At 29.2% G+C, this 19,285-nt stretch overlaps 1 protein-coding gene across 3 annotated transcripts; it reads left to right on the top strand.

Annotated features, from left to right (window-relative positions):
• Positions 1 to 2,520: 2,520 nt before the first annotated feature.
• LOC18605460 (agamous-like MADS-box protein MADS3) lies at positions 2,521 to 11,323 on the top strand. Of its 3 annotated transcripts, none has more exons than XM_018117561.2 (8): positions 2,521 to 2,994; positions 8,060 to 8,135; positions 8,758 to 8,819; positions 8,941 to 9,040; positions 9,948 to 9,989; positions 10,280 to 10,321; positions 10,424 to 10,484; positions 10,991 to 11,323. In XM_018117561.2, exons 1-8 carry the CDS (start codon positions 2,813 to 2,815, stop codon positions 11,020 to 11,022), a joined length of 597 nt encoding a protein of 198 aa, XP_017973050.2. In that variant the 5' UTR covers positions 2,521 to 2,812; the 3' UTR covers positions 11,023 to 11,323. The 3 variants fall into 3 exon arrangements, with proteins under 3 accessions (XP_017973050.2, XP_017973049.2, XP_007038532.3); XM_018117560.2 differs by having other exon boundaries at positions 10,424 to 10,548; positions 10,991 to 11,321; XM_007038470.3 differs by having other exon boundaries at positions 8,063 to 8,135; positions 10,424 to 10,548; positions 10,991 to 11,321.
• The last annotated feature ends 7,962 nt before the right edge of the window (positions 11,324 to 19,285 follow it).

The raw sequence follows: 19,285 nt of genomic DNA on the forward strand, positions 1-19,285 counted from the left end.
AAAACGATGGAGAGAGATAGTGCAGTTCCTCCACCACAACCAGCAGATACTTCTCCTCGGCTGAAACGCAATGTGGGAGAGACTGGAGCGTGAGACCATGCAAGCGAGGATGGACCAAGATAGGCTTCATCACTTGGGTTTGATGTTTGTTTACTTTCAGGCTCTTAGATTTGTTTTTATTGGATTTGGATTTGATGACTTGGGGTGGTTGGATTTCATATTTTATGTGCTTGTAGTATTTTAATATTTGGAGAAATTTTGATGATGTATTTTGGCTAGGATTTTAGTCTTTGATAATCCGATTATAATTGTTTGTTTAGTACTTGTGATTTATTAGATGTATTACTAGAATAAAATTTTCTGCATGTATCATTTATAAATCATATCATCGAAACTTTATAATTATTATCAATGTATTTTTGTCACTAATAAACTCACAAATTCTAACAAATCACTAATAAAATACCTATGAATTCTTATCAACTTATCAACTAATGGATTCTTACTGATATATTATTATCAACATATCACCGAAGAAGTATTCAAAATTGAATAATATTGAAAAATTTTGTTAGTCATACTCAAACCATTACCAATAAAAATTTGTCATTACAAATGAATGAATATTACCATATTCGAATTCATTGTCAAAGTTTTTCATGGATAATTTTAGTTAAAATCATTTTCAATAAAATTTGAACTTTTTTATCAATAAAAATTTAAACAGTAACACGCAAATACGTTTTAGTGTTTTCTTCATTTTTTTAATTTTCATTCCACACAAATAAAAGAAGAAAAGATTATATGAATTGAGATAATACTAAAATATTTACGAATTGAGAGGTAGAATCAGTATTGTAAACGTGCTTAAACATAAGTTAGCTTGATATGTTGTGATCCGATGCTAGAAAATGGTGTTGACATATGGTTAAAGTGTAGATTTAGTACCTGTTTGTTTTAATTTATTTTATTTTATTTATATTTTAAAAGTAAAAATTAGACTAAACAGAGATTTTGAAAAAATCTTAAAAAATAATTTTTTTAAGAAAATAAAATTTAAAAAAAATTTCAAGAAAAACTTAAGATAAGAACTTTATCTTCTCTTTTTTAAAAAACATGTCAGTTTTATTTATTAAATACTTTTTTTATGTAATTTTAATTAAAATTAGAGTCTATATATATTATTTTGTCAAATAATTTATCTATAAAAAAACTTATAAAAATAAATTTAATTTAATTCTAAAATTTATTATTTTTTATTTATAATAACTTTTAAATTAAAAAACAAATCAAACAAGCTTTTAATTAACTTAAAGTGGGAGAAAACTTATCTGAACAAGGTACGGCTGCCTATAAACGTAGTACCCCTATAAGTCTATTGTCTTATCACCAAAACAAGGGCATCATCTGCACAACAATGAGGTTATATCAAAAGAAATTACTGTTTATGAATTGGAACTAGAAATTGGATTGGAATTCAAATGTTCATTTGTTAACGATGAAGGTGTTATTACTACAAGTACTAAATTAACCATGCATACGTATCGTTCCTTTTGAGAATAATATTTATGCTTGTAACAAATGATTTTGTTTTCTGAAAAAAAGAGGGGGAACTCAATAATTACATAGGTTATCGCGCAGGGTTTATAAATGAAGTAACGGGGGACCATCTAGCTACATTAGAGGTCCCTCTGTCCATGGCTGCTATCATCGGGTGTGCTCGACAACAAAAGAACTCGGAGGACATATCACCTTTTAATTGGTTGGTGCATATTTCTTCGGTAGTGTTTTTAATTCACATCCAATAACATGTCGAAACGTAGCAAAATGATCAAAGCCTTTTACGTACGGGAAGAAAACTTAAAGTTTCCAAAAGCGACAAGTCATTGCTGACCCAAGCTTTCAGAAAATAAGAAGATAAAAGGACAATTAATCATGTATCTTGCATACATCGTTCGACACGTAGCATGTGCTGTCTCTAAGAGAGGGTGATAAAAGTGGCCCCAAGCGACAGAGGCAGCCACAGTAATAGAGACGTGCATTGGGACAGGGCCAGTCAGCCACCCAATTCTCTAACTTTCCATCGCCGCTGAAATCCCTGTAAAAATGAAAAAATTATATAATATTTATATACTATTTAAAAGAAGTTACTATATTCTATTTAAAAGTGACGGTAAAACGCTCCCAACAATGTAAGTAACAGTTTGGTTTTCCCCTGTGTTGATATATCTTTTCCTAAAAATGTAGTAAACGACGACCAACAGATTAATACTAGTAAAATTTAATGTAATATATATATATATAAACACATATGTTACTGAGGAATGGATTTGATAACTGATATAGTATGAAGATGAGATGGAAATTTTAAGGCAACATTTTACTAATATTCTAAATACAATACAGCACGGGTATGCTTTATAGAGAAGGACCGATGTGTTTTGTTTGTTTTTTATGGTCTGAAAAGAGGAGAAAGACAAAAAAAACCCAGATACTTTTCTACTTTACTCTGGGTTTCTCAGGGTCAATTCAATAGTCATACAATCTCGCAAAGAGTAACAATTCCTTGAACCCTCCACTTAAGAAAATTAGGTCTCAAAATCTGCGTTCAAGAATAGACGAATAGACAGGAGTATATATTTTTCTTGAGAGACGTATAGAGTCTCTGAGCCAATATCCTTACCTCGTTTTCGTCAAATAAGAGTAACCCAAGAAGAAGAGAAGCAATAGAAGAAAGACGATATACTTCTTTTTACTAGTATTTTATTGTTAATTTATTTGGGCTCTCTTTGCTAGCTTTATTTCCCACAAAATGGGGAGGGGAAAGGTGGTGTTGGAGAGAATAGAGAACAAAATCAATCGCCAAGTAACTTTCTCCAAGAGAAGAAATGGTATGCTCAAGAAAGCCTATGAGCTCTCGGTGCTGTGTGATGCTGAGGTTGCCCTTATTATCTTCTCTAGCCGGGGCAAGCTCTCTGAATTTGGCAGCAGCACGTAAGATTCTTTCTATCTCTTTTTGTCTCTCCAGCTTTGTTTGCAAATTTTTTGCATTTGTTTATGCAAATCCATGACTGATGATCAAACCCAAAATCTCTTGCTACTACTGTTCTACTAATATACGTACATCATCATCAGCTTGCTTTTAATTATCAAAAGTAAAGAAAAAAAAAAGGGGGAGAGAGACAGGGCGTACCATTCATTTGAATTGTTTCCACTACATTCTCAAGAGCCCCTCGCCAAAACCTAACGAGAGAGTGATAGAGAGATAGGGTTTCTTTGCTTCCTAGGCTCGAGGGAACCACTGTGAGCAGCACTCTGTGCAGATTTGCTAGCTGTTTGGAGATGACAACCGATGGTTTCATGACACGCTTTTCTTGTCCTTTGCGTTTTGATTGGTCTTTGCTTTGACCCTTATGATACATAATTTCTTTTTTCTACTCCAATTTTGACAGTCATGGAGTTAAGTGGTTAAGGTCTCTGCCCACTTTTCTTCTTTAGTACAAAGCCTAAAAATCTGAGCTTCGTCTGTAAGAAAACCGTTTTCTGATTCGTTCATTCATTCTTGAATGCAAATGCCACGGATCCTTTATCTAAGACGCAATTCTTGGCCTCTAGGGTTTCCATTTTCTTGAGTACGTCCCGTACCTTACCTCTCTCTTCCTTCAATTCTGCATTTGGGCCTTTGGATCTTTATCTTCCTCTCATCACCAACTCCTAATTTCTCCTCACAATTTACATGGAAATCACTTGTGGTGCTTAAACAAATTAAAGATTTCTCTCCTGCTATCATCTTCCAAAAAAGATAATGTCAGTGCATCGGCCTTTCCAATTTCCAATGACTGATATACTTGTCTTCTCTTTTCCCTTTTTGCCTCCCCTCTTCCTCTTTAATTTCTCCCTTTCTCCTTTTGTTTTTGCTTTTCTATTACAAAATATTAGGATGGAGTGTCATTTTCAAAGTGCTTTTGTTTGGACGATTTCTTTCTGTTCCGCATATAGGTGTGGTGGGGTAATGCACGCTGACACAAGAATGAGTCAGTTTTTTCGTTTCATACTCGAACAAAAGACCTCATCTCCAAGAGTAAAACCACGAAACTCGTGATGATGTACATTTGATCTTACTTTTTTACTAAATAATATATATTTTAATATGTTTTTAATAAAATATCATTTACTAAATTTCAACACATTACTCACTCCATATTTCATGCTGTCCTTATGGTGTTTATTTTTTTTCGAAAATCATTAGTTTGCATTCATAGAGGGATAGGAGATGTAATTGTTTCCTAATCATAAGAAGTACTTGTGGTGTTTGTTTGAGTACATATATACTTGCTAAGTCAATTGAATAGTTTCAATCCATTAAATACATTCTAATTTTTGTTATGTCGCTGTTATGTACTGTATCACTCCTATCTTAAAGTTACTTGACTTTTCTTTTTGAATCTTATCACCTGCAAATTGTATTATATGAAATCATTTATATACTTCTTTATACAAACAATTTAATATATAAAAACTTTATTTAGTATTTAATTCTCAAAAACATATTAAATGACAATTTTTATAGTACACAATTCAACACTTGCAATTTTCAATTAATTAAAAACACCTATCATAAAAGAGGATCAATTTTTGAAGTCATTTACTGAGAAACGAAGGGGGCGAATCTAGTCCTTCGTTCTTCATACTATTTCCCTTTTCTTGAACAAAGTCTTCCTCACTGCATAATTTCAAGGACTGAAAGATATTGTTCAATGAGTAGTTCACGCTAAATACTGTTATTACATTTTCATTATTTAACATAATTTTTATTTTTTGAAAAGCATGATCATTTTATTTCCATAGGGAAATTGAATTTCCCCTTGAAACTTACATCGAAAAATCATCAGGCGGGGTCAAGAGGATATTGGTTAATATGCTCCCATTGAAAGCATAGGTCCCCAATATCCTTTGATTTACCACCTATTCCTCAATTCCGACCAAGAGCCTGACAACATGTACAAAAAAATCCCACCCTACAAAAAGAAACAAAAATAGTCCCTGTATCAATCAAAAACTAAAACACAGGGAATCAGACCCCACCCAAAATTCCTTTACAGCAATAAGAGGTTGTCTATATATATATATATAAAGTTAAAAAAAATCCATGCTTGTATGAGGTATGGTGATATTATTTACACTTGACCATATTTAACTTATTTTAAGGCATAAGAGGTTGTCTATATTTATAATATATATAAAAGAAGGATAATTGATTAGTTCAAATGGTTGTCACATGTTATTTTCAATTGAATTAATTTTTTCTATAGAGTTTATATCAAAACTACATTGTTTTTGACATTTGAAGGGTTTTTTTTTTTACTTTTATTTATTTCAGCGAAAAATACTTAGAAACAATAATTTATAACTTTTAATGCTTAGAAGATAGATTCATTTAATATTTATCAATTGTAATTTAATATTATTTTTTGTCTATATTTTCTTATTTTGCATAAACGTGAATCGATAGTGTTTAGACATCTCTTTTATACATGAATGCTTAAATCCTAATAAATATTCATCCAATTCATTGAATAAAATAAAAAAGTCAAGAAGGTTTACTCATTTCTCAATATATATAGCATACAATCATCATTGAATAAACAAATCAACTGAATTTGACAATCTTTAGCTATTTATTTTATATATAAAAGACAGATATTACTAGAAACTAATCACTATTTTATATTAATAGGATCTTTATATTATACCGTTACCTTATATTTTACAACTGTTTATTTTAAACTGTCAATAGTATAGGTTATATACTCTCTTATTTCTTAATATTTTATTATACATCTAACAATCTTTGATAAGATTATTATCTTTTTTGGATAAGTACTATTTTGTAACCATATACGTAGGTGCAGGTTTCGGTAATTGAAATCAAAGCAAATAACTATCTTCAATTAATATTAGTTTATTTTTTCCACTACTAGTAAGAACCATACATTCATGTTCAGTAATGCAATATAGCACAATAACAAAAACAAAAAAAAAATGTATATGGTAAAAAGAAGAACAAACTGTCACCATAGTTAAACATATTTAACAGTTGTATAACAGTTTATATTCCCTTAACATTTAGCTAAATACAAGTCTTGTATGTTGATATACATCATCTAACAAAAATGGAAACCTCCAAATCACAAATGCTATTCATTTTGTTTGAATAATATATTTTTACTGAAAAAATATTACTGAATGTTTAACAGGATTATTATCTTCTTTAGTTAAGTACTGTTTTAAAATCGTATATTTAGGAGTAACTTTAAGTGATTGAAACCAAAGTAAATAACTATCTTCAGTTAATAATAGTTTATCTTTTCCTCTACTAGTAAAAATCATATATTCATGCAATTGACTAATACAATATAGCTTTTCTTACAAACTTTTTTGAAAGTATTAAATTGAAGTCCACTCAAATATAATTTATATTTCTTATAATATTTTTCGTAACGTAGTAACAGGCACCATCCTAATATATATATATAGTTAAAAAAAATACTTGCCTGTATGACGTATGGTGATATTATTTAGACTTGACCAATTTATCTATCCCACGTTTGCAAAAATCATCATTTGAACTACTTCTAGTTCCAGACATTTAATTTAGATTAAGATTTGCTGCGAGGAAAAGAAATTTTGCTTGATATTGGTGACCATTGCTGTCCTAGATAGTGTTTAGCAGGTTTTCAATCATAATATATAGGTCAAACTTTGTGGTCTTAATGTAAGATTTTATATGACAATCAATATTGCTAATATATATATATATATATATAAGTAATATGATGCTATTATTTAAAAATCTTAGCTAGGTTTATGGCCTAAGCTTTTGATGAGAGTACCTAGCCCATTGGTATTCTACGATTCTAATAAAAACTATATTATATGGCATAAAAGAGAAGTTTATTGATTCGGTGTTATTTAGTACGATGTGATTATCACTTGAAGTACTTAATTTTATGGTTTTACCTAACAAAATTTAAGTGAAGCATAAATTTCAAATTATATGTAAACACGTTACTTTTTTATTTTTAAAAATATATTTATAAAGATTAATAAATTTAAGATGCCTATATTTTTACAGCATTTATTCAGACGAAAATAAGCAAAAATAAAATTTTGTTTTAAAGTAGCGAAACTGAATTATAGCATGTTAAATAGTTCTTTAAAAAAAAGAGTCAGAGTTAAATAACACAGTAAAAACTGAGAAAAAAAAAACCCAGTACAGTGCACCACAATAAAACAAAATGGTAGCTACAAGATCCAAGTAGTGGAACAAGCTAAGGAGAATGAAAGAAAGTTGAGATGCATCAACTGATTTGAGTTCAATCACTGATAAAATTGTCATGCTGATGAGAGGTGAGATCCCTAAAATTAGTTTTAATGAATCTATAATAATCAAGTATCTCAAAAATATTGTAACACAAAATTTTTGTGATAACATACATTCTTCTTTGAGATCCCACGGTGTGGAAGCAAATCAAGATTGTCTGAAATGCATAAAGCCTTCTTGCTTGATGCTTGTTTACATGTTTTAGATGCTAGAATGTACTCCTATTTCGCAGACTTGCTAAACCATTCAACTTGATAGTCTTACTGATCAACTTGTTTGTTGCATATATATATATATATATATATATATGCAATGATATTTTTTCCTCTCATGGTGTTGATAGATCCGAGGATCTCTTACAGATTTTCAGCAGTTATCCATCTAATGGTGATTGACTTGCCTTTCAGGTTTCTGTTTGTTGTTCATGCTGGTCTCGGTTGCTTGGTTTCTTCCTTTGCCTCGGTGTTTTGATTTTGACTTGATTTTTTCTGTTCCTTCTCTTGTTTTGCTGGGGTGTTTGCCTTTTTGGATTTGTATTCTTGTGTTCTGGTTCTTTGTTTCTGTTCTTGGGATGTACCATTGCTATTGCTTTGATAGAACCTTCCTTCTTTTTTACATTAATAAATCTGCTATTTAAAAAATAATAATAAGATTTTCCTCTCTCTCTCTCTTTAGCAGTGTGTCTCAGACCCTGGAAAAATACTGGCAGCATCGCTACACCTCTAACGTCCATTTGATGGATGAAACGCAGGTTTGTTTACATTTCAATCTCATATATACTTCAAAGTTTTCATATTACCTTCTCATTACAGATTCCGTTATTAATTTTTTTTTTCTAAGCCGAACATATATTTTCATTACTAAAAAGATGATAAGAAACAGAAGATATTAAGAATTTTCCATAAATAAATACAAACGGCAACTGTTCTGAAAAACTTCTCATATATTCACCCAACAGAAAAGAGATATCTAAACCATAAAAATATATATATAGAAAACAACCTAAGCAAAATAAACCATCTCAGCTTACCTCAATGCTTCCTTTTGTTGTACCTTGAGTCATTAATTGCTCCCTTTTTTGCCAACAACAAAACTAAATGCACTTATTTATTATACATAGTACACCTAGACCATAATATATAAAGCTTAATTTGTTATGTTACACCAAGAAAAAGTTTTAATTAGTTAAGTAATTAATGATTTATTAGTCCCTTAACCTAATAATTCCATAAAACCTCCCCTAATTGACCGGTAATTTGGATCTTTGAGGTCAAATAATTAAGGGGTAGAGTTGGAGTTACGTATGAACCATGGATAACAATAGTAACAGAAGGTAGTCTTTCTGATCGTTTTGTTTTCGATGTCCAATACAGACCTTATACCAAGAGGTATTGAAGTTAAAGGCAAAATATGAATCTCTTCAGCGCTCACAAAGGTAAATTTACATTCGACTCACTTCCATATAATGCAGTGATTTATACTGAAAGCCTTTCTATATATATAGTATTCATTATCTGAAAGCACACTGATTATTGGATGATAACGTTTTTGCGAAGGCATCTTTTTGGAGAAGAGCTTGAACCACTTAGTATAAAAGAGCTCTATAAAATTGAGAAACAGCTTGACAGAGCTCTCACACAAGCTAGACAGAAGAAGGTAATGGTCGTTGATTCTAAATTCAACTTTGCTGTTAATTAATTTGTGATTTAGTGCCCATCTTCCTCTTTTCGGGCAGCATGTTAGTTTATTGTTTTTGAGATGATGAGATTTCATTTTACTTCTACCCTTAGTTAAAATCTTTTTGCAGGCACACAAGTCAACATAATTGGTTATTCAATTCTTGTTTCTCTAAACAGGCAACTGGACTCTATTAAGAAAAATGTTCAAGTTTTGTTACTTTTCAGTTGAATGGTGACTAATTAGTGTGTGTGGATAATTTTTGGTCTGTGTTAGTCTGGTGTTTTTTCACATGGTTTTGGATGGAATGCCTTGTGTCATGTGGTCTTGGGTGTATGTTTTCTGAGTTACGTTCTGTTTCTGTTCTTGGTGTTGTGGGCTGAGATTGATTCTGGTCGGATTGTTCATGTTGGGTGGTTGATTGTACTCACTTATCCTGGAAATAAAACTCTGAGGCCTTTCCCAAAAAAAAATTGAAAATGAAAACATATTTGGAGCAAAAGTTTTTGACTGGTAGGTAGGCATCCCTATCTTTGCAGTCCTTGAGTATTTCTCATGATGAAGTAAGATCAGGAATTGTCCTAAAATATTTTTAAAACACATTAAAGTAGAAGTTTATATATATATTTGATATAAATATTGGCAATTGCATTGATTATAACTCTTAAAATCAAGGAAATAATCATCATCAAGCACTTTCATATGTAACATATCTCACTTTCATGATCATGAAATAATCAAGATTTATCCAAGAGTTAGGAAAAACCTGACAAAACTGTATTTATGAAGCTATCTTACTTACCGTACCATGTGAATGCCAGTTGCTAAATGCACATACATTTTGCAGTTATCATATCATAAAACATTTCCTTGATTATAAATGCAGGTGCAGTTGTTGTTGGAACGAATGGAAGAGTTGCGCAAAAAGGTAAAAACACTAAGCAAAATAACTTTGTTTTGAGTGCGTGATCTCAGTTTTAGTGGCTTTACATAGTTTTGGTAAAATTCTCATCTGATCATAAGCATGGTTTTAGGATTTTATAGAGTAAAGCTGAATTATAATTATATGGGGTACATGTAGTCCCCTTCTGAGTTGATGGCAAAATTCAACAATTTTCTTCTCGCTTTGTACATCAATACTGCAAATAAGAATTTGGTCCTTACTCATCTTTGGTTTAACATTGCATCATGCTTATGATGTTTTCTATGAATCATCAGGAAGTTGAACTTGAAGACGAAAACAAACGGCTTCAGTCTCAGGTTTTCTCTTAAAAATTCCCCTTCATGTCTGCTTCGCACTTGTTATTGCTAGCATGCTAATTTGTGCTAGAATGACCCCTTTATTCCCTGTGGAATTTTCAGCTAGAGTTAGAGCAAAGTTTTCCAGCAGCTCAAGGGTTAGGAGATCCTAACATAGAAGCCGGTAATGAGTCTAATATACCTCCTTCACAAGCTAATCATGCACAGCTACCCTCTTTACTGCAGGGGTAAAGTTTTACTCTGCTTGCAACTAATTTTAGTATCATTGTCTCGATAAAATCAGTTTAACTCCTTATGGTTGTGATCATTGGTCTTCCAATTTCGATTTGCTTCACTGCCTCTCCAAATTATCTTACTGCAAGTTGTATTAATTCCTTAAAAATTTTTGTCTTAACAAATGTAAAGTTCTTTCACTCGAGAAGTTACAGATGTTATTAAAAAAATTCTCAAATTTTCAGCCACAAGCTTTTAGTTTTGACATTTTGTAAAGTAAAAATTTTTACTAATCTCTCCTTGCAGATATCATTTTACTTGTAGTTCTATTTTAATTAACGATAGAAAAGAGACACTGGCATAGTTGCAAATCATGTCTATGTATAGCCAAAATCCTAGGAGTTTTTGGTTTTTTAAGCAAATTAAGTTTCTGATATATAGCAGCACCTGTAACAGGTACCATCAGTTTATTCCCCAAGAAAGGGTAAGTGAAGCTAGGGTGGACAGAGGCGCGAATAAGCCTACTGCAGGATGGCTTTGATCCCTTCCACCTGTGCCAGGCGCAAGAAATTCTTCATTATGATTTCTATCTTAATTTCTACTAATACAATAATCTATATAGTGATTATTTGAGCGCTAGAAAAGCTTCATTAGATAGACGTTTATATTTGCTACATCTTTCTACTGCTTTAGGATGCTATATATCCTTAAAAATTATTTAAACCTAATTAATAACTATGGAATTAAGGATCTTGATGCAATCTAAATTATGACTTAAATAGAAAATTTGTAGATTGCATATAGTTTATTTTAATTATTAATTTATTATTATTTTTTAGAATTGTTTGTTGTAAGTGTAATGTCATATAGAGAATAATGAAAACAATTAAAATAAATGAAAGAATTGCTTCACGCCACAACAATAAATAAAAGTAACTCGCAATAAGAGGTAAAGTTTATGAATTATTTTCACATTTGAATGTTTGGATAGTTTGACTTGACAACTTAATTGTAGAGATAGTTAAGAAGTCTTTTTTTTAATTTTTAGTATAATGCTCAAATAAGCTCTTAAACTATTTAAATAAATTATTATTCTTTTATTGTGTTTAATCTAGCTTTCGTATTTATTTTTAATTAAATAAATTTTTATAATTAATGATTGATTAATTATTATTAATAAAAATATCATTTGTCCTTTTTTATCCACACGGTAGGGTCGGCCCTTGGGTGAAGCCACACAAGCAAGGGCTTTAGGCCTCCAATTTTGGGAGGTCCCAATTTTAGAGAAAATTTATAATTTTATAATAATTATAATATAATTAATTATATTAAAAACATATAAAAATTAAAAAATATAAGAGTAAAAAATAATTAATAAAATTATTTATTTTTTACTTTTTTAATTATATGTCTAATAAATCTCAATTTTCTATTACTTCATTATTTCTATAATGCTATTAATTCTTAATTATATTCTCTTATTTTCAATAAACTAACAGTCATATGTATTTAATCATCTTCAACAGTTATTTTTTCTCATTTATTTCTCTTATTTCAAATCAACACATTTAATGATTTTCAACAGTTTTTTTTCCTATATATAAAATCAATTAATTTTTTCAATATATAATATCTACTTTTGAAATCTTTCTTTCTCATTTGCACTTTCTTCCTTTAATTTCAATTTTTTTTCAAAGAATACACAAGAAGTCTATTCTTTTATTATCTTCATAAAGTTGTGAGCCTTATTTGCGGTTTGCAATAAGCATTCAACAATTAAGTACTATTGTTTTAATCTTTACAAATTTTTTTACTTTAATTTAGAGTTTATATTATATTGTTATATTTCTTTTATTTTATGTGATAGTTGATTTATTTTAATTAAAAATTTTGATTGTTGATTTTATATTAGCCATTTAAAAAATATAGAAGATAATTATAATAATCAAATACTTTTTATCTCATGTCAAATCGAAAATATGAGTCTGGTTATTCAAGTAATTTTTTCACTTCAAAGTAGATTTGAACAATTTAAGATATATGAAAATATTTTTAGTTTTTTATTTAGCGGTAAAAAGTTAAAGTCTTTAGATAATAATAGTTTGAAAAAATATTGCCTTAATCTTGAATGTTCCTTAAAACATAACAACTATTCTGATATTGATGGCTTAAATTTATTTTCAGAGTTAAAAACTTTAAAAGAAATTATACAGGAAGAAAACAGCCCAATTGACATACTTAATCATATAAAAATACTCGATTCTTTTTCAAATGCATATATTGCTTTTAAAATAATGTTAACAATTCCAATAAATGTTGTTTTAGGAGAAAGAAGTTTTTCAAAACTAAAATTAATAAAATCTTATTTAAGATCAACAAAGTCTCAAGAAAGATTAAATGGATTGGTTATATTATCAATTGAAAAAAAAAATATTAGACGAATTTGATTATAAAGGTTTAATTAAAAATTTTGCATCTCAAAAAGCTAGAAGAATAAAATTTTAAATTTTAATAAAAAAAAACCTCATTTGAATATTTCGTTTTAGGCCTTTGAACTTATTGGGCAGTCCCTACCACACGATATTGATATAACATGGTTGTGGAGAATGAAAAATGTCACATTATCATATTATCATGTCAAATTAGCATGTCATGTTATCATTAATTAGAATATACCAGTATACTTATCATAATCAATTATGATATTTTAGCATATCATATCAGTATCACGCGACATATAATAATAAATAACATTTTGACTAAGTCAATTATTAGTCATAAGAGTTTATTTGACTTAAAATAAAAAATATAAATATTTATTTGATTCAAAATAAAAGTACAAGGGCTTGATTGAACGTAATAAAAGTATAAGAATTTATTTGAATTTTTTTATAATTTAGGGATTTTTTGTATATTATGCCTAAATTTTTTCTAAAGCACAAGCATTTATATTTTTTACTTTGTTTTTTTATACTTTTTCACATACACTTTTTAATTCTTAACTTGTTTTCTTTTACCTTTTCACGTATACTTTTTCACTCTTAACTTTTAATCAAGAGTATATATTATTACATTATAAAGAATCATAAAACACTCATTACCATTACTTTAATGATCAAATAATGAGTTTTAATCATTACTCATTAATATAACAAAACCACTATTATAATATCCACATAATCAGTTTCATATTACTCATTATGTACACTAAAACTCTTAACGTTACTTACTATGTGCATTACTGCATGCTTGGTCTATTGGTAAAATACCTAGACACATTTAAATTTTGATCAAAATTACATGAAGATTCATTAGTTTTTAAAATAGACATTTCGTCCCAAACGTCTAAACAACATTAATGTTAAATATGAAATATTTAAAATATTTTTTTTCATTTTTTTTCTCTCAAGCTAGCTGTCTACGTCCCTTTGCACTGACTGACCACCCATCTCCACCTTGCGCTCCCCTGGAGAGTACCACGGCTCCCAAGAGAGCACCATATCTAGTGCCTTGAGAGCCTCGAATGGGCTTTCTAAGGGATCTCCAAAATGGGTTCTCCGAGGGAGCCTTAACATGGGCTCCCCAAGGGTGCACTGGTGCTCCCTAAAGAAGCATCGGAGCTCCCAAGGGAGCACCGGAGCCTCAATTGTTTAGGACTCCCCTGGGGAGCTCGATCTCTAGTTGTTGGTGGTCGAAATTTTTTTTAAAAAAAATTATAATTTATTTAATGGTAATTTTTAAAATTAATAAAGAATAAAAATATCTTAAAAATATTATCATGTCATCAAAATTACAGAAATATTGACAGTTCACTAATGACAGAATTTATGTGTCTAATGAAAATATTTTTTATGGTAAAGTATCCATTTTAAAAATTGATAGACTTTCGTGTAATTTTGATCAAAACTTAGAGGTGTTTAGGTATTTTACCCTTGGTCTATTCGTAAGGAACATTTATTCGTTTGTTTGGTTGCAAATATTCCAAGGAATAGTCATTTCTCTGGAATCTTTGTTCCCCAAAATCAACTAAAATCAAAGAATAGCTAATACTAACCCTCATGGTATTTGCTATTCTATAGTTGAGGAATAGCCGTTAAAAATAATAAGATCAAAGTACTCTTTCTAAGCTTGAAAAATTACGACCTTACTAATATAAAAACATTCTTTTTTTTTTCTCTCGCCCTGTAATACAACTTTGGCCTTTCTCCTTTTTTCTCTAATCTTCCACCCACCACTAAAGGGGAGTGAAGGAGGTAGTGGAAGTGATTTTATGCTTGGATTTAAAGCTCTTCGTTTATATCAGTCTGATTAAATGCCAGATCTGACATTTAAGGCTAAATCTGGCTCTGGAAAACGTCGGATCTAGTGCTTCCCAATCAAATACTGTGGTCGGATCTAGCACTCCATGGCCAGATCTAGTCACGGGGAGTGTCGATTTGGTGCCTTAGTGGTCCACCCATAAGGAATGCTAAATCGGGGCACTATTACATTGCCCACATCTCTAGTGGCTGGCCAAACGAGAAGAAAGGAAAATGAAAAAAAAATTAAAATAAAAAGTTTAAATTTTTAATTATATATTATAAAAAACAATATTTTAAATTTAAAAATTAATTAAAATTATTAATATTTTAATCATAATAATATTTAAATTATAAATAAAATATTTATCTTTTAAAATATTAATGATTAAATTATAAATAAAATATTTATATTTTTAAATATTAATGATTAAATTATAAATAAAATATTTATATTTTTAAATATTAATGATTAAATTATAAATAAAATATTTATATTTAAATTATCAATTATTATTTTAAATAAATTATAAATTATTAATATTTATAAAATAAAATAAAATAAAATAAATAATAATATATTATAATAAAATGTATTTTTATCTTTTTATCCTTTATTCCTTTATTATTTCAAAATTATTTTTATCAACTAAACATTATAATAAATCATAATAGTAATTCCTATATTATTCTCTTTTGTCAACTAAACTACATAATAATATTCTCATTCTATTCATCCTCTATTTTATTCTCATATAATACATAATCTATTCCATTGCATTCTATTTTGCGAACTAAACGTATCATAAAGTCTATTATTGAATAACTATTACCTTTGGATTTATTTATAGTGACTTCATAATTCATTTTAGGAAGATTTTTAAAGCTAAAGCAAGTATATTTTCACTCTTGATTTCTCTCTCTAATTCTCTTCTATTTAGTCTTTCTCCATCCCATTTTTAGTCTTACTCTACCGCTTGATTATTCTCTACCTACTCTCAACTTTACTCTATGCTCCCTTGTTCTTTACTTATTCTTAGTTTTGCTCTATTGCTTTAGTAATACGATGATTCTACCCCTAGCTTATTCTTTACCTATTTTCAACCTTTACTTTATTATTCACCTATTCTTTTTCATCTGTCACAATGTTCAATATTTCAAAAATTACTTCAATCTTCCTCTTCGTTATCTTCAGTACACCTTTTACTTATTTGCAACCCTTTCTCTCTTCCTATTACAAGAACCCTTGGATCAAACAATATAATTTAATTTATTCTTAATATTTTTTATGGTAATTAAGTACTTAACCACAATCATATGTATTGAAAATATTATTAGATGTATCTTGTGTGATGTGTAGATCATGATTGAGATGTGATAAGTCAATTCATAATCAAAGTTATATTGCACTTTTAGAGAGATTTTTTTTTTTGAAAAGTTAGAGTATTATTAACGATTTAGAAGTATTAACAAGGATTAATCCCTATCTATACAAAAGTTGCAGATGTCCCATAAAAAGTGTAGCAAAAACCTAAGCTCAAATGGTCCTAGGAAACATCCAAACACTGGGAAGAGGTAAGCATAACCTCAACCTTTCCAATTCCAGAAAACCAAGCCCTGTAACACCGAGTGCAAGGTGGCACTCACTAAGAGAAAGAACAAAATTAAATACATGATGGACCCCTGTACAAAGTAAGAGCAATATGAAAAAATAAAATCATCAAAATATGGTCCCGAAAGTCAGCAAAAATCTATCAAAAGCAGCTGCAAGGTGCTGCAATATTACACATAAGGTTGATCCCATTGTCATGGGTAAATAGTTCTTAACAATCTCATCAACCTAATCCCCGTTTTCAAGGGATAAATTAACTTGAGACAATGTAACAAACTAGGTTGCTTTGATGTATATTGTGTCCTTCAAACTGGGATCAACTCCCTTCCTCCTTTTTTGTCTTTGGCTCAATACTCCCTTCCTCCTTGTATGCTACGCTTTTGGCTGAAGCACTTCCTACTTCTCTTCTCTTCTGGATTCTCGTGTATTTAAGATTTATTATTATCAAAGCGATCGACTTTACCAACTAAACCAATTCCTCTTTCATGAAAATTGTCTTTTCTTATATTCTTAAAACAGCAGCGAATGAATTATTTGCCAAAGTTTAGGAATCAAAAACACGATGCCACTGCGTGTACTACGTAGGTTAGGATTTAGGAATTAAAGGTGTCACGAGACCTTGTATGTGATGTGGGTATGCGTCATTTTCGTTGGACTGCGACATGCAAAGTCTCCACATACAAAGTCTCCATAAATATTCTTACCTAACTATATTCTACAATAATTAATAATATCAATCTATCCCCATAATATGTTTGTATATATATAAATCTACGAGAGTGTACAAAAGAGAGATCAAGTTACATCCTTGCAACATTAATTATTTTTACACTCTTTTATAATTTTATTCTATGATTAATATTTTAATAAACAGATCATTAGCATACTTATCATACACATAAAATTTGAAATCAATTTGATATACTTATTGTGTTGATAAATAGTATTATTTTTTAAATATATTTAATAGTTTAAATTTTATTATATTAAATAAATAATTAAATATTTTTAATTAATTTGAAATTTGACATGTATGATTTACTTGAATAAAATATGATTAATTAAATATAAATTATATATATATATATATTTATATAAAGATGTAAACAGATCCCTCTTTATAAATATTAAGCATTTACTTCAACCAGATAATAAAAAATTGGTCCCAACTATTTTTGCTGTCTTTGCACCGAACTAGAAAATGCATAACCAAATGAGATTCCAGATATATAGAATCTGAAACTGTAGGACAGCTCAAAGGTTCTTCGCTATCGTGTGAAAATCTAGGAGAGGAAGAAAAGCAGTTCTCTTTAAAATAGTTGATTATTGCCGTGGAGCATGTCTACTGCAAGAATAATAAGGACAACAATAATTAATTCAACCATTTTAAATGGTTTATTTACTTTAATTTATTGTTTTGAGAGAAATAATTCTTCCACTTTTTTCACCAGTGCAACATATATATTCTTGTACTTCATAAAATAAAGATTTATATTATTTCCAATTATTTTTGAAGGAAAAAGAGTATTCTTTTCCTTTCAAATTAAGTGTTTATTTTTTAAATGACACAAAATTTTAAAAATGGAGTATTTTACTTTTGTACTTTCCAAATTTTACTTTGGGAGTGATAAGGGTCTCACTTAGGGTAACATTGAAAAAGTATTTTTCAATTTTAAAAACTAAACGTTATTTTTATTTAAATATCCTAAATAAACATTTAATTTATAACAGAAAGAATATCCAGACAAAATCCTCGTACATAACATTATTCCTCTACATGGTATTGGCGAATTTGAGCAATAATTAAGCAGCAAATGAGTTGGTGTGACCTTAGGAATTCATTTTCTGCTTAAAAAACCTAAATTTTAATTTAATTGATATTTTATTATTTAGTTTATAAAAAAATGAATAGAAAGTAAAAAATAAAAATAATAAAAGCATGGACTAAACAGAATCCAAATTTAAAAGAAATGGATTTATTACAATATTTTAAATCTCACTTTACAGAAACTTTTTTTTTTCTATATCTTTTATTCGATATTTCAGTTCATAGAAATTTCCTCCCTTTTGATTTGGTCAAAAGACAGAAATATTTTCTGTCTCTTTTATTCTAAATCTCAATTAGCCTATTCAAAATCTATGCTGAATGATAGCCGCAGCCCTGTTGACAAAACCAGCAGCTTGCAATTTGCAAAAACCTTGTAAAGGACACAGATTAAGCAGCTGCATGAATTGATTAAGTCAAATCAATTGAAATATTCTATTTCTCTGTAATAAAGGAATTTCATTTTAATTAATATATATATAAATAAAAATAAAAAAGAAAAACCAAAGATTCAGACGCGTATTAGATGTGCCCTAGATCTTGCATGGCACTTTTGAGATGATTTTATTATTGTTAAGGTTTTCGATCATTTGAACAGTATTTGCACGCTGTTGTTGCAATAAATTCATGTTTCGATCATGACCCCAAAATTTAATTCATGTTCAATCATTACCCCCAAAATTTAATTCATGTTCAATCATTACCCCCAAAAATAAATTCATGTTCAATTGTGTACTTTGGTCACTTTCGCTTGAAATTGTGGGACACCCAACAAATGACGAACCTTGTTTTATGTTTTTCGTAACGTTGTCACGACAGGGCAACATGCTTGTCTTAATAAAAGACAAAGTTTTCAAGAAAAAAAAAACCCTTGCATCCATTTTCAAGAAAAATTAATAATGCATTTAAAAATTAAAACCATCGATTGAGTAACAATTTTGAATAGGAACTCTTTGCTAACTTAGTGACTTTAATTTGAAAGAACAAGTGACTTATTTTATTAGGAAATATTATAT

This window comes from Theobroma cacao, chromosome 3 (genome assembly GCF_053813885.1).
Source record: "Theobroma cacao isolate CCN51 chromosome 3, ASM5381388v1, whole genome shotgun sequence".
NCBI classification, from domain to species: domain Eukaryota; kingdom Viridiplantae; phylum Streptophyta; class Magnoliopsida; order Malvales; family Malvaceae; genus Theobroma; species Theobroma cacao.